General features: G+C 32.9%; 1 protein-coding gene across 4 annotated transcripts in view; it reads right to left on the bottom strand.

Moving 5' to 3' along the window:
• Positions 1-205: 205 nt before the first annotated feature.
• Positions 206-15696, bottom strand: part of LOC140451799 (alpha-1,6-mannosyl-glycoprotein 2-beta-N-acetylglucosaminyltransferase-like) — a 59804-nt gene continuing 44313 nt past the window's right edge. For all 4 annotated transcript variants that reach the window (XM_072545660.1, XM_072545658.1, XM_072545659.1 and 1 more), the window contains exons 2-5: positions 8943-9598; positions 4999-5305; positions 4430-4644; positions 206-589 (exon numbers count right to left, since the gene is read on the bottom strand). In XM_072545660.1, the coding sequence (XP_072401761.1) occupies positions 376-589; positions 4430-4644; positions 4999-5305; positions 8943-9577 (1371 nt within the window). In that variant the 5' untranslated portion in view covers positions 9578-9598 and the 3' untranslated portion in view covers positions 206-375. The remainder of the gene's footprint in view (positions 590-4429; positions 4645-4998; positions 5306-8942; positions 9599-15696) is intronic.

The raw sequence follows: 15696 nt of genomic DNA, 5'->3' as shown, positions 1-15696 counted from the left end.
TTTTTATTAATATTCTTCTATTTGAGAGGGAGAGAAAGTCAATTAATATTATCAATAATAACTGAAGTTATCACATAACTTTTTGTGCAAAAATCAGAATGCCACCTCTCACATCCAATTTGTCGTTTTTTCACAGATCGCTCTGATGTATAGAGTCACAGATCCCAACGGTTCATATTAGGTTAACATAAAATAAATATTTTCCACATCTTGATTGTATATTTTACACAAGTACAAATATCTTAATAATATGCAGAGATACTGGCAACAAAAAAACAGTAAATATTCAAAAATTCGATACGAATAAATATAAATAAAAAATAACAATTTATAACATTTCATAATTTAATTAATTTATAACAAAAATAAAATCAGCTATCCACCTATAGTCATACCGATACACAGCTTATGATCTCTTCTATCACCCCATCCGCCATTACCCTTTCGAAGTTTCGTTTTTTTCAGTGCCGTGGAATACGTTAATATTAAATAATCTGGGTAGAAATGTTTCTTTGCATTTTTGAGGACCTGCTGAACTTTTGATATCATTGCCGTAGCCTGACAGTCTTTCTTCTTGTGATGGACACCACTGAAATAATTAATACTTTAGTTATAATGTTGTGTAGTGCCACAAAGTGATTTAAGTTTGGATGTCATGAATTTTATTAAATTTATTTTATTTCTAATATTGGGATTCAATTTACTACAGTATATCCCGAAATAAACAGTACTGAAACTGAAACATAGGTGTCTCTTTGTGCGCGTTATCATATCGAAATTAACTAGTATAGACCTGTCAAGTAATCCTTAAACATTTAATTAGTAAGGTAATTAGTAAGATCAATTCACACAACGGTTTAATAAACGTTCTCCAAGTAATGCTGTAATTTTGAAGGTTATTGAAAAGTTCAGAAATACGGGTAATATATTTACAGTTAACAACAACAATAACCAGGAATGTGCTTTTGAGCGAATCTTGGAAAATCCGAAAGCCAGCCAGACAAGGACAGCGTTGCATATTGGATTAAAAAGAACTTCCTTGCAAAGAACCCTAACGGAGCTGGGTGCATTTTCGTATGTGATTCAATTTTCAATGTGATTCAAATTTCTTATCAACAATTACATCCTCGGAATTATCGCAGTATAGTGGAATATTGCGCCAGAATATTGCGCATTACAGTATGAAAATCCTGAATTTTTGAAAAATTTATGGTTTTCAGACGAAGCACATTTTCATTTGTTGGGCCATGTAAATCGTCGCACAAATCGATTTCTGGGCTTTGCCAGACAAGATGAAGTTCAAGAAGTTCCTTTATATAGTGCTAAAGTAAGTGTCTGGTATGAGAAGCAATCACTAGTCCGTACTTAATCGAAGAAAATGGTAGGCAAGTCACACTTAATCAACAGAGGTACATACAAATTTTAACACGCTTTGTCCCTACGACAATTCTGTCGGGCATGTAATTTGTCACAGCGACACCAATTTTTCCAGGAGGACGGGGCAACTCGCCATACTGCTGTCGCAATTCATCAATTTCTTCGACATTTTCCAAGCAGATTCATTACATATATACAAATTTTGTATAAGGTGCCAATTCGGAAGTGGCATTTCGGTCAAAATATTTTCTTTAAGCTCGTCATAACTTGTTATCGCCATAAAAAAATTTTCATAAATGTGTAAGTAGTTTCTGATATACAGATAGCGTAAGATAGTCGTTAAACACCCTGTATACTGTATATACACAGTGCTAAGTCCTTAAACTTTCTCTGATTTTAAAGAAAAGCATATCATTGTAAAATTGTTCATTTTTATTACTTTCAATGAACTCTGAAAAGCAATACTTGTTTTTACAAGCAATCAGTTACTAAACTATGTATATTACAACCGAAAATCAAGAAATCAAATCAAAAATAGATACCAAGAATATATACCTATTTTTGATTCTCGTTATTCTATCAGAATAAATGTATTTTTGCGAAAAAGCAGAGTTGTAGAAAACCACGGCTAGAATTGTAAATAGTGAGTGACCTTGGCGTGGAGTGAGTCAAGCCACAGCTGCTATAACAATATGCACTAAAAATGTGTAGCTAAACTGTAGACTAATAATGTGAAACAGTAAAAAAATATGATATTTTATACAATGCCAAACAAAGGATCTTCGGGCAGGGGCACCAGAACTCTGATAATGTCCCTAAAATTGTGCAGAATTTTGTAACAGGTAAAAATAAATCTAAGCTTAGCAATTTACATATACAGGGTGAACCAGCAACTATATCAAATAAATTTAAAAGACATTTCAACAGTTTCTGACATTTGTTATAAACTCCCGAAGATGAAACAACGCAGAAGCATTAGAAAAACTCCTGTTTGATATAAAAGAGTCTAGTCTGAAATATTGTATGTAGTCAAGATGCTCGAAAATCACAGCTCCATTGGCCACGATCAAATCCCAATGAAGGTTATCAAGGAAACTCTTGACATAATAAAATGCCTTGGCCTGGTCATGAATGGATCGTATAAAATCGGTGTGTTTCTTGATGACCTCAAAAAAGCTGTGGTCCATCCTCTCTTGAAAACGGGGGATATAATTGACATTAACAACTATCGACCTACAAGTCTGCTGACATGTTTCTCAAAGATCTATGAAAATATATTAGCAAATTTTCTCTTGAAGTTTTTCAAACTCAAAGTCAGCATGACTTTATTGGGGCAGCATCAGCAATTTTTGAACTCACTCAAATGGTAAGATTCTTATACATAAATGGCAAATAATCTCGAAAATGGTAAGATTCTTTACAAAGCGTTAGTTCTCATTGAAATCGACATTTACAGACGTATTAGTCAAATACGTCATCTAAGCCATTTTATTAGCACAAGATTATTTCGATCTGCTTTTGCAACAAGGTCACTCGGTCTTTTCCATATTAATATACCTGTACCACTATGTATCACTTAAAATGTTTCTCTTCTTTCTAAATAAACACAACTCTCTTTTGTTTTGTTTGATGTAAGGATTATTCGAAATTTCGGATCTTCAGAGTTCGGTTTTTTGATGTTCCACTGTAATAATATAATCCTAAGAACAATACTCAACAATAATTTAAGAGAAGGATACAAACCCCGAACAAATCTATGCAGAAATCAAGAAGGGCAAATAACCAGCGATCCAAAAGAAACAAAATCAGTCTGGGAAACTTATTTTCAAACTCTCCTAGAGATGCAAGAAAATGAAGAGCATATGGACATGCATCACATTGAGGGAGATACCGAAAATATAGAACCCCCGACGATGGAAGAGGTAAAACAAGCAATACGAGCACAAAAGAATAACAAGGCTCCAGGTATTAACAACGTCCCCTCTGAGCTGTATAAATTAGGTGGCGAATACCTAGCAGGACAAATGCATATGCTTATGAACAAGATTTGGAATGATGAGAAGATCTCTAGCGACTGGAACACCGGGATTATATGATCAATCTATAAAAAAGGGGATAAACTGTTATGCGAAAATTATCCAGGCATAACCTTATTGTGCACAGCGTACAAAGTTTTTACGTATATACTAAACAAACGACTCCCAACAACTAACTGAAAATATTGTCGGGGAATATCAAACTGGTTTACGACAAAGAAGATCTATAACTGATCAGCTATTCACAGTGAAACAAATTCTAAACAATTCGTAGGAATACGACATTGACGTCCACAACATATACATAGATTTCAAACAGGCCTACGGCTCAATAGACAAAAGTTCTGAAGGTTCAAAAGAAAAGTCCTAAAGAAGATATTTGGACCTATTAACGAAAGCGAAGTATGAAGATCCATTTACAAGATTACAGTACAGATTACATCAATATATACAGAGGAGGTGATTAAGATATGAGAGTAAAAGCAGGAATTTCTATTCTGGTGAAGAAACAACTTCAGAGATTCATCATAAGTTAAAATGAGATTAACGAGCGAATAGTCCAACTAGAAATAACATTAAAAGGATACGACTTAGTAGTAAATGTACCTTATGGATCTGAAGTCTGGATAATAATTAAGAGACGAAGAAAAAAATTAAAGACTATGGAGATAGCTAAATGGGGAAGAAGCTATAGGATCTCCAAGCTCGAGCACATAAGAAAGGATAATATTAGGAGGATGCAAGTAGAAGGCAACTTTCTCGATACTTTTAATAGGAAGCAGCTTATATGGTATGGACGCCTCCCGAGAATGGAATAGGGTAGATGGCCGAAAAGAGTATGGCAGTGGACTCCGGTTGCAAGGAAGAAACCGAGGACGACCAAAGAGGACTTCCAATGTCGAGGTCCAAGACGCAATGACAGCGAGGAAATTAAGTCAAAATTACTACAGACTCGCTGTATATGTATGTATAACTAACAGTGAAAAAATTTAGTTTTTAGGAAGATTTATATTTACCATTCGCCGATATGGAAAACCCTGGGCGCACGAGCTACCATTGCATGCAGTTTATCCTTCAAACAATTTTGAGATACATGTTGTAACGACCAATCCCAATTGTAGTCGTCATATTTACAAAAATGTGATGCACAATCTACAATCTGCATCCAAGTTGATCTGTTAAAAGCCATTCCCATGTTATGTTTACTGCTAATCCATGGTGATATTTCTACCTAGAATAAAAATATAACAAAATTGGTTTATATAGTAACTCTAAATGTTTGGAGTCATTTTGTTTTAAACTAGAAACGTTTCCTATTTCTATGAAACTTGAAAGAACAATAGAAGAATAATGAGGCAAATATTGCACATTAAATCATAAAATACAGTCATCTGTGATCTATAGTAAGATATTTAGTGTGCTCACAACAAATATCTTCATTCTAATTACTTATAAAGATCCATTTTTACAGGGGCACCATATAAAGTATGAAAAGTACGACTATAAAAATATATTTTTGAATAAAACAGTGAAAAGAAAATACATAAATTGTTAATACAGTTAATGGCTGTTATAAAGTACATACCTTTTTCGAATCGGCATAGTAGTTGTATGTTTTCAAGTATGTTCCCAAAGACAATATATTACAATGTTTACAAGATTCTTTGTAGGTCCGTTCCATTAATCGCAACAAATGGATAAAGTCTTCAGCAACATAGTGATCCTCTTCGAGTAAAACTACCAGACCGGTGTGATTTCTGGTAACCTCCAGGTCACTAAATACCCTATTCGCTTTCCACCACCAATGGTGTTTTGTTTGAGTAAATTTTGCTTCTCTATAATGCCCATAGACGTCTGGGTAAAGTGCATTATTACATTTTTTTCTTAATGCTCTATAAACGTTAATAAAAGGTTAGTAAAAGCATTGACATTTTCAATTTATATGGTTATAATCTAGTACCATCAATTATACGAGTTCTGATTTTGGATAAGTCAATTGTAATATCTACTGCATCTCAAGTTGCCGTGAAAATAACGTCAGTAATACAACTGTCCTAAGGTGATGTCATAATATAACTTTTGGAATCATTATTTCCTCAGCCAAGTCAACTTTCACATAAAATTGTACACATTGATCAGCAGAGAACCCTCATTGGATGCTTGAGACACATTCAATATCCTAAAAAATTAGCCAATAGGTGGGTATCATATGTAATTGTTGAGATTTTTATAGAAAAACATTTGACAGCCGAACAATATTAATATGATTACAGACGACGTTTGATTTTTTTGGTAACTTATATAGAAATGCAGATTGGAGCTTCATGCTGCAAGATTATTTAAACGAAACATTTCTCAATATATGAATTGGGCGAGGTACTTTTAAGAGCTCTGCTAGATCACAAGACATCCTTTAAATTTTTTCTGCGGGATTGTCTCAACAGTAAAGTAGGTGCAACAAACTAACAGTAGCATTGCAATTTCAGATAAAGAGTACAAAAATAAATAAAAAATATTTCACTTGAAATTGCACTGAGAGTTTCTGTAATATATAGCCCTTCAAGGCACTCAATAACCAGCAAATAATTTGAGCAGCTGTTAACTATACTTGGAAACATATTTATTGCGACTGGTGATTATAATCCCAAGCATACATAACGAGGTTCTAGATTAATAACACCAAAAGGTAGACAATTTTAAAAGCAACAGAAAACAAAAGTTTTGAAATTTTTGAAAATTTAAAAAAATTATAATTAAAACACTGTAATTTGATAATTTAAAATCACAAATCCCCTACATTAGTAAACAGTAACGAATCAGCTATAGACTTGACTATGTGCACTCATGATCTAGAACGGCCAATTACGTGGTTGACTATAGAATTACCACATGGATCTAACCACCTACCAATACATATCCAATTTATAAATAAAGTTTCACCTGCACAAATTCAACAAGTAAACCATCCTATCTGGAAACTCATTAATGGGTATTATCGATAAAGCTGCAACTAAAAAAAATCTTTTATGCTCTTCAAACTCTCAAAAACGTAATCACTGTTCAAGAGAGTGGTGGAATGAAACGTGTAATGTAGCAGCTAAAGCAAGGAAACAAGCTTTCTTATGTTAAATACACCCCAAATATCATTTACTTGACAGAATATAAAAAACTTAACGCAGTAGCAACACAACTTTTATATAACTCAAAGAAACAGCTGGAATAATTACTGTCAAAAATCTAAATCAGCACACCCCAGTGAAGTTTCACCTGCACAAATTCAACAAGTAAACCATCCTATCTGGAAACTCATTAATGGGTATTATCGATAAAGCTGCAACTAAAAAAAATCTTTTATGCTCTTCAAACTCTCAAAAACGTAATCACTGTTCAAGAGAGTGGTGGAATGAAACGTGTAATGTAGCAGCTAAAGCAAGGAAACAAGCTTTCTTATGTTAAATACACCCCAAATATCATTTACTTGACAGAATATAAAAAACTTAACGCAGTAGCAACACAACTTTTATATAACTCAAAGAAACAGCTGGAATAATTACTGTCAAAAATCTAAATCAGCACACCCCAGTGAAAGAAGTGTAGAATAAAGAAAACCGATATAAAAATCAAAAACAAGCCAAATCACCACCCACCCACCAAGTTACCCACCAAATAATCACAGTTAACAAAAATACTTCCATTTATCATCGGTATTTCTCTTAAGCAATGCCTTAAGTTAACAAACAATACAATCTCCTGGTATGAATAATATCATATATAGTATGTTACATAAAATGCTCTTAGCACACTCTCCATTAAAGCTATTCAATTCGATTTGGACAAAAAAACCCATTTTCCAATAATGTGGAGAGAGTATATCTATATATTAAAAAACCTGGAAAACCTGATGGCAATGCAAACTCAAATAGACCCATAGCTTTAGCATAAATATACTGGAAGAAAAGCTCATCAATATTGGTCTACCAACTTCTTTTTCCTTAAAAATAAATGAAAAAATTTCAGCTTCAAGAATCTGCAGATCTAGGTTACCACAAGGTATTCTTCTGGGTCAAATTTTTAACAGTACGTATACAATGAACTTAGGGAACATTATTAAACAAAAATCCAAAATTGTTCAACACACCGGTAACGTCGTAATTTACACTAGCGATAAAACAGAGAAAAATGGTATACGAAATATTACCACTGAATTTATAGAAATTCAAAAACGGTTTGATGACTTTGGACTTTCCATATTCGACTCCAAAACCGGTACCTGTATTTTCTCTCGAAACATAAACAACTATCATAAACAGATAATCATAGGAAAATATAAAGTATCTATTAGTAATTTTGTGAAATACCTTGGCCTACAACTAGATAGGAAACTACTATGGGAAGATTTCATTCACCAAATTATGCAAATTAGGAAGACCTAGAATAAGGTTCCTTGATAACATCGATGAAGACATGAGAAATATGGGAATACCTGCTTGGCTGAGAAAGGCGATGGATAGGGCGACCGGAGAAATGCTTGAGGAGGCTAGGACTCACGTAGATTGTAAATGATAATGATGAAATATGCAAATTGCAAAAACCTTTTGCAAAGTGGGGGTAGACCTAAATACTGCTCTACTCTTTTACAAAACAATCCTACGATCAATAGATCATGGATGTCAACTGTATAGAACTGCAACAAACACACATATAAACAACAGTGAAGCACAACAAAATAAATGCCTAAGAATATGTTTAGGGCTCTTTCAACACCTATAAACATATAAACCGAAGCAATTCAACCCCCTCTCAAACAGACAGCTCAAGAAAAACTCAAGACAGCTATTGAGCAGAAAATTTATGATAAACATTATTTCAAAAAAAGTTACTTATCTAAATAGGATACATTCATTAAAAATAGAGGTTTTGACCCACAGCATTCTAAGTTTTTCCTGATTTTTCCCATGGTCTAAATAGTTTTTTTTTATACACAGATAAAGTTTCAAAAAACAAACAACCAAAATATATTAGAATTATAAACGACCACATCAAAACAACGAAATTTCAACACAACTCAAAAGTAAAGAAATGTACATCTATAAACAACCTAGTTGCAAAGACGACAACTAAACGAAACATTGGTAGGTCCAGTCCCTTTAAAGATAAGCACTTGCCGGTATTTTAGCAGCAGCAGAAATTAAACTTTTTTTTCTACCTTTAAGGACAAAAAAAGCAACTTCATTAGCGGAACCGAATTCAAAATTATTCTGCACATTATATTTGCATCTCATAACATCTCGTGGTTAAAAAAATCTTAATTTGTCTGGACTAAAGGTGGTATTTGTTTGAATTTGCCGATGGACGATAGATAGATGGAGGCAAATTTATAATAATAAATTTATTATGCTCAAGATGTAATATATATAGTTATGACACTCACTTCATAAATCAAACAAAGTCTAACTAATTGGTCCTATCAAAGCCATCAATAAAAATAAAATAAAAAATAAATAAAACAGTTCATGTTTATACACTTACAGGTCTTTCTTAATATTCCTAGGACAGTCTCCGGGATCCTCTCCTGGAAATTCGTATGGGTGAGTTTGTATGGAGTAGGGATAAAATATTTGTATCACTTTGCAAAAATCAATGCTTCTGACTAGATTATTCATTTCCTCGTCATAGTAATCATGAGAGAAAATAAGAAGGGTCTGGGAAATACCAGGTGCTTGTGCTAAGCTGACAATTAAATGGCGTAAGTAAGTGATTCTGTCGTGAATTTGAACTAGTATGACAATGGAATCATTTTGAAGCGGTTCAAATATATTTTCATTGTAAACGATTTGTTGTCTGTTGTATTGTGCTATATTTCGTTTAATATCAGATATATTTAGAACGTCTGTGGAAATAAATTTCGAGAAACTGCCGTTAGCGAAAGTAATAGTAGAAAGATTTTTTGGTCTGGGTGATAAAAATTTGTGCAAAACAGCCGGAACCATACTCAGAATAGCCGCGTTACTATCGTTTAGTTCTGAGTATTGAGGAGATGAACCAGCGAAGCTCAGGAACGTCATCTGGATCCATATGAATACCAAGATGAAGATTACTAGGCCAGCGCGGATCCATGCTGTACCACTGCGACGACGCCATATTTGGCTACTCCCGCTGCTCATTGTACGGCATAGCCACCAGACCTACACCAAAATACAAAACTTAATTTTGTTGTTTAAACTCTTTCTCTTATAATTGCAATTTAAATGTATATATATATATATATATATATATATATATATATATATATATATATATATATATATATATTTAAAAGTTCTAAAAAGTATATGATAGCTGATCAAGCTGAACAAATCTTTGAAGACTTTGCTTTGTTTTTTTAAAGAATCATACAATGTTGTTAATATTCAATCTATCATCAATCAAGTTAATATTCAATATTCAAACAATCATAAAAAGTGAAAAAAAAAAAACATTTTTTGCCTAAAAAAACGGTTCTTATACATTTAGAGAAAAATAATTCAAATAAAAGTTGTAGATCAATGTGATATGTTGACGACACATTTATTATCTGGACACATGGAGAAGAAAAACTCAATACATTCCTGGAACATATCAACAATATCCACCCGAAATTACAGTTTACCATGGAACGGGAGAATAACCAACAACTTTTATTTTTAGATGTGTTGGTTATAAAGAAAGAAGACGAAACCATAGGATATATAGTATACCGAAAGCCAAACCATACTGATATGAACACGCGGATTCACACCATCTGGTTTCAACCATTGTTGAAACGTGTATTAAAGAGAGGTCTGAACTATTTCAGTAAACATCTAATAGCATATATTTTTTTTAGAGGATGGTACTTCATCTGACTATAACAAGACTGTTCTGTCGGCCAAATTAAAACGGAGGCGTCCGCCCAAGAGCCTTCTGACCGAAAACATTTCTTATGATCTGACTCAACCCAGTAAATTAAGGGAGAAAGGTATTTAAATCCCTGAAATATTGTTTCAATAAGTTTTTAACTAGGCCTAAAGCCTAAAAAACATTATTTTGATGCTTGCTGACAGCGGACGATGAAATCAAATGCTTAGAGTAAGTGCAAGATATTTACGAACAGAAAGTTTTGTCTGTCTTTACTGTCTTATTGAAATCTTTTGTATGCATGTATGCTATTGTATGTATAACGAAAATATTTTTTACAGTTTAATTTGTTTTGTGATGGAGCTACAGGTGACATCATCGTACCTGCCTCGGATACTGCTAACAGCAACACCATTTCTCCCTCTGTCCATTCAGATGGAGAAAATGAATAATTGCCCGAGAAAATTACCTCGGGAAATTAACTGGAAAATTAACAAGAACACATTGAATCTTAACAGCGGTAAAGAGTACACATCTCGCAGTAATAAGGTAACGCAATCGAAGATATTTCCCTCTTGATATGACTGTAAATGCCCCAGAAAGTACCGTGAGAAGTTCTCTTTTGAAGATACATTGAAATCTTTTTTTAATTCATTTACTCAAAACAAAACCGCCGTTATTCAAAACAAAGCCACTATACAAGAAAGACAATGAGAACAAAAGATACTTGAGTCCAGTATGAATATTGAAAGTGAGAACAGAAATCCTGCGAAAGAAAAATCTGCGAAAGTCTTCAGCCAAAAATTTAACTTGAACTTTAAACCTCCTTCGAAGGACACTTGCAGCAACTGTGACAAAAGATCCGTGCTAAAACTGATGACAAAAGACAACCGACTTAAAGGCAGAGAGAAATCTGCACTAAGGCGAGCGAACAAGTGCGCTGAACTGAAAAAAGATGAAATCTTTATATCTACAATTTTAGCATTCATTGTGTTAATAACAACACTGCCTCTATGCAAGTCTGGGATGAAACTAATGGTGGAAGGGGTTCTGAAGATCTAGTTTCATGCCTTAGAAAACATTTGTATGAACATGTCAGGACATTCACACATTGGTATGATTTCTGACTCATGCACTGGGCAAAACAGCAATATAAAAACTAGCCTTACTCTACTGAAACTTGTTCGAGACCCTCTATTGGATGTAGAAATTGCAAAAAAGGAGGACATGTTGAATGAATACTTCAGAAATCTTCCAGGGAATCAGCCAACTTATCAAACTCAGGACAACGAAGCGCCTGAAGGAAATGACACCGATGATTCGTTTTTTTATCGTTTATTCGTTTTAATATTTCTAATATGATCTCTAAGAAGATGTAAAAATAAAGTGTATTAACAACACTTCAAGTTATCATTATCTTACTAAAATTCTTCAGAATACATTTGAACCAGTCCACTTTTTTGGGGTTATTACACGACATTTGGCCAATATAAGTAATGTAAATGTCTAAGTTACTCCTTGACCTTCTTAATTGAATATATACTTTTAAAAATGTTAACAAGTGATTTTTTTATGAACCTCTGTAGCTCAAATGGAGCTTAAGTGGACGGTTCACTAGTATTCTGAACCCTCCTATATAGTTTAAGTTATGTAGTGTTTACTTAAAATATTATTATGAATTTATTTTTTGGGAGTGACTAATCATCCAAAAAGGAGGGCTTATTTCAAGACTCAAATTTCATTTTTTTCTATGGCTCGTTATAATATAGATATAGCCAATCAAATACTTGTTCCAGTTTTAAATTATGTAGTGGATATTATATATAAACCGTCGCTTCTTTGACGACCATTTGGATTTGATACTTCCTGTTTACGAGGTGAACATTGCACTATATTTTTTAGAATATAAAATTATCAAGATTATATGTGTGTGATCTCACTGTTCTACAATTTTAAGAGCTATTAAAGCTGATATAAGTCATCATTATGCTAAAAACTTTGATAATATGTAATTGAAACATATTGATAAACTGATTTTATAGGTATTGGAAATGATTCATATGAAGTTAAAAATACGCCGATTATTATGTAAACCAGTTAATACCGTGATACGTGTTTTCATAAAATGTGGTTTTATTTACAAAACTAGACTAGAGGATAGTACTTATACCTATAATCTATAAGAATTTTGACACCCAGTGTTTATCTGGAGCGATGACGGGAAAATGCTTCTTGTTTGAGAGTCATAAGACTCAAGCTCGTTTGTAACAGATTACTATAGACAAGAATATATTTTATTGAATCATAAACCTAATCAAATGATATTGATGGACAATGCGTCATACTGTTCTCGACCCTACACCAAAATTCTAAATACCAGCACCAAAAGGGAGATATAGAATATTGGGAGAACAAATTCTTGTAAATGCGTTAAAAAGATATTGTTACAATGAATAAAGTAACAAAATTTGCAAAGAGAACATTGATAAATATTTTGACCAAGGGTAAACGGTTTTACATCTCTATTCAAGCAGAAAGTGGAAATGACTAATTTCCATATTGTATTTATTAACTGGTATTAAGAAGACTAATGAAAAAATTAAAAACCGTTAAACACTTGTAGCCATTATATCACTAAAACAAAAAGAAAACTTGATAAACATGGTTAGGTTCACAAGGCGGGAAATTTGGAACACCCTGCAGGATTTAAGAAAGAACAAAAGGTATTCTACTAATTTAACAATAACATAGAAGAGTAGAAAGAGAATTATAGAAAGTTGCTAACAGGCATACCAGAATTAAGGTAAGAACATAAATTGGACATTGCTTGCTACACCCCTGATCAAACTTTCATGGCGAAGTTGTAATTTAGACAAGGCGAAAAGCTCGGGTATGTTCGGAAAATTATTCCCATAAGATTTATTGCATAATCACTTTCATGAGATACCCCAAAATAAGGTTCAAGAAGTCGTCCAGGTGAACAGTTTTTTTAAACAATTTTTTTTTTATTTAAGGCTGTTTCGCAATTTTATATAAACCTTGTTAAATCATTAAGAGACTTTGTGTTAGTTTTGATTCTCCTCGTATATTTAGCCAAGATTTCGTGTACAAAAACACAGCTGTTTTAAGCACTAAACATTACAAGAGTTCCATCTGCCAAATGACACAAACGTGTGTTTGAGATAAGAGACGAGTTTTATCTCCCAAATGACACAGACGTGTATTTGGGTTAAGATCAGTTACGATACTTTGCTTCGGTTTGTGAGAAAGACAGTTCCTGGTTTAAAAATGTGCTAGTGCTTCGCTGCTACATGGTAAAGTAAATATCTTTACAAACACAAACTAAGTTTAGATCTTTATCTTAGTTTGTGTCGCGATTGAACATTGTCAATTAAGAACATTTTGCATTTGTTTTTTTTATTTACATTAACACCAATTGTATGTTTTGTATTAATTGTGTGTTTTTGTATTAATAATTGTATTAATTATTTGTATGTCCCACATTATTAGTTGACAAACTATTTATTGACACATATATCCATATTTTTATTGTTTTTTTATAATATTATTTCTCTTTATAACCCTTTATATTTTTTTATTATGTACAGTATGTTTACGGTTATTATAATAGGTTTGTATTTTAGTTGTTAAATACCTTGTCACTTTGTTTGAGCCATCAGTGTTCAATCCTTAAAATGGTTGTCTTTTTGGTATCGTTTCGTATTAACTAATATTTAACTTTGTAGATATTCTTGTTTAGTTATAATTGTAAGTTTGTTTATGTATATTTATGTTTGATTTTACTCCTTTTTAAAATAGAGTTTCATATAGTCCTTTGGCTTTCATTTTTTTCTAGTTTAATATTAATACCAAAAGCGAAAGAGAGAAACCAGCGGGGTCTAGATTGAATATAGACATTCTTCTTTCTTTCTGATGGCCCCAATTGTTATATAGAGGTCATCGTATGTGCAGAACGCAACACAAGCATTCTTCTATCAGCTCCTGGGCTTATTTTATTTTAAAACATTGTTTTCTTGTTTCTTTCTCTTTACTCGTACACTCCACAACCCGAGCGCCGGGCTGTCATAAGACCTTCATTAGAACAATGTTTTAAAATGAAATAAGCCCAAAATACTTATCGGGAAATAATATAAAAAGGTTTGAACTTGAATTTAGGTCCCTGATGAATTCAAATACAATATTTTTACTTGTGTTTTTGAGCCTTGAAAATCCTAATTTTGCCCTTCAAAATCGATCAAGTTTACATAAAAATTCCTAAAAAAGACCTATTTTATTCAGAGCGATCCAAAAAAATTTGTACAGGTCGACAAAATTGATTGTTTCTTTTTTTTTAGCTTGGTCATCCCTTTATTGCAGCAAGTGATTTTAATGCAAAGCATACAAGATGGGATTTTAGATTAATAACAATACGCGGAAGAAAACTTATTAAAAGTTTAAACGACAATAATTTGACTACAATTTCTACTGGACAAAGTACCTCCTGGCCTACAGATAGAAATAAAATACCCGATCTCATCGATTTTACTATCATAAAAATATTAAAGCTTCCTTTGACCTGTCGTCGGACCATTCTCCCATATTTATTGACGTGATGGAACTTGTATATAATACAAATAAATACCCCACGTTTTCAAATCATTGAGTCTGTTCAGAGTTAATATTCAAAATGCAATTAATTTAAATCTTCCTCTTAAACAATGAAAATATTGAGGGCGTAGTCCATCACCGTACATCAATCATTCAACAGGTAGGTTGGAGAGCAACTCCAGATCTAAATCAGAGTAATAACTGTGCACCATATCCACATCATATAAAAATCTTAATCAATGAAAAGAGAAAACTAAGAAAACAGTGGCAAACTTCCAGATCTCCTGAAGACAAAACTGAACTGAATAGGGCTACTCGTTTGCTTAAAAGAGAACTACACAAATACAAAGATCAAGGCATAAATTAATTTCTTGAAAGTCTTATTGCGACAGATGACACAAATTACTCTATTTGGAAACTCTCTAAGAAACTTAAACATCAGATTAAGCATGATGGTCCCATTAGAAATGACGATGGTGATTGGGTCAAGGTCGATGAAGATAAAGCACAAGCATTCGCTAATCATCTCAGCCAAATTTTTCAATCTTACTCCAGAACTATCTAAATGGAAGAAGAAGAATTCATTCACAAGAACTTAGATGCACCCTACCAGATGTCACCTCCTATAGAAAATATCAAAATGAACGTAATTAAAGATTTAGTTAAACATCCCAATATTAAAAAAGCTTTAGGGTATGATTTAATATAGGGAAAAATCTGCAAAAATTTACCCGAAGAAAGATTTCGGTTATTTATGTACATATTTAACGCTATACTAAAGTTGGGCTATTTTCCGTTT

This window comes from Diabrotica undecimpunctata, chromosome 10 (assembly GCF_040954645.1).
Source record: "Diabrotica undecimpunctata isolate CICGRU chromosome 10, icDiaUnde3, whole genome shotgun sequence".
Lineage (NCBI taxonomy): Eukaryota > Metazoa > Arthropoda > Insecta > Coleoptera > Chrysomelidae > Diabrotica > Diabrotica undecimpunctata.
The sequence above is the reverse complement of the archived record's forward strand: the minus strand, read 5'-3'. Positions and strand labels throughout refer to the sequence as shown.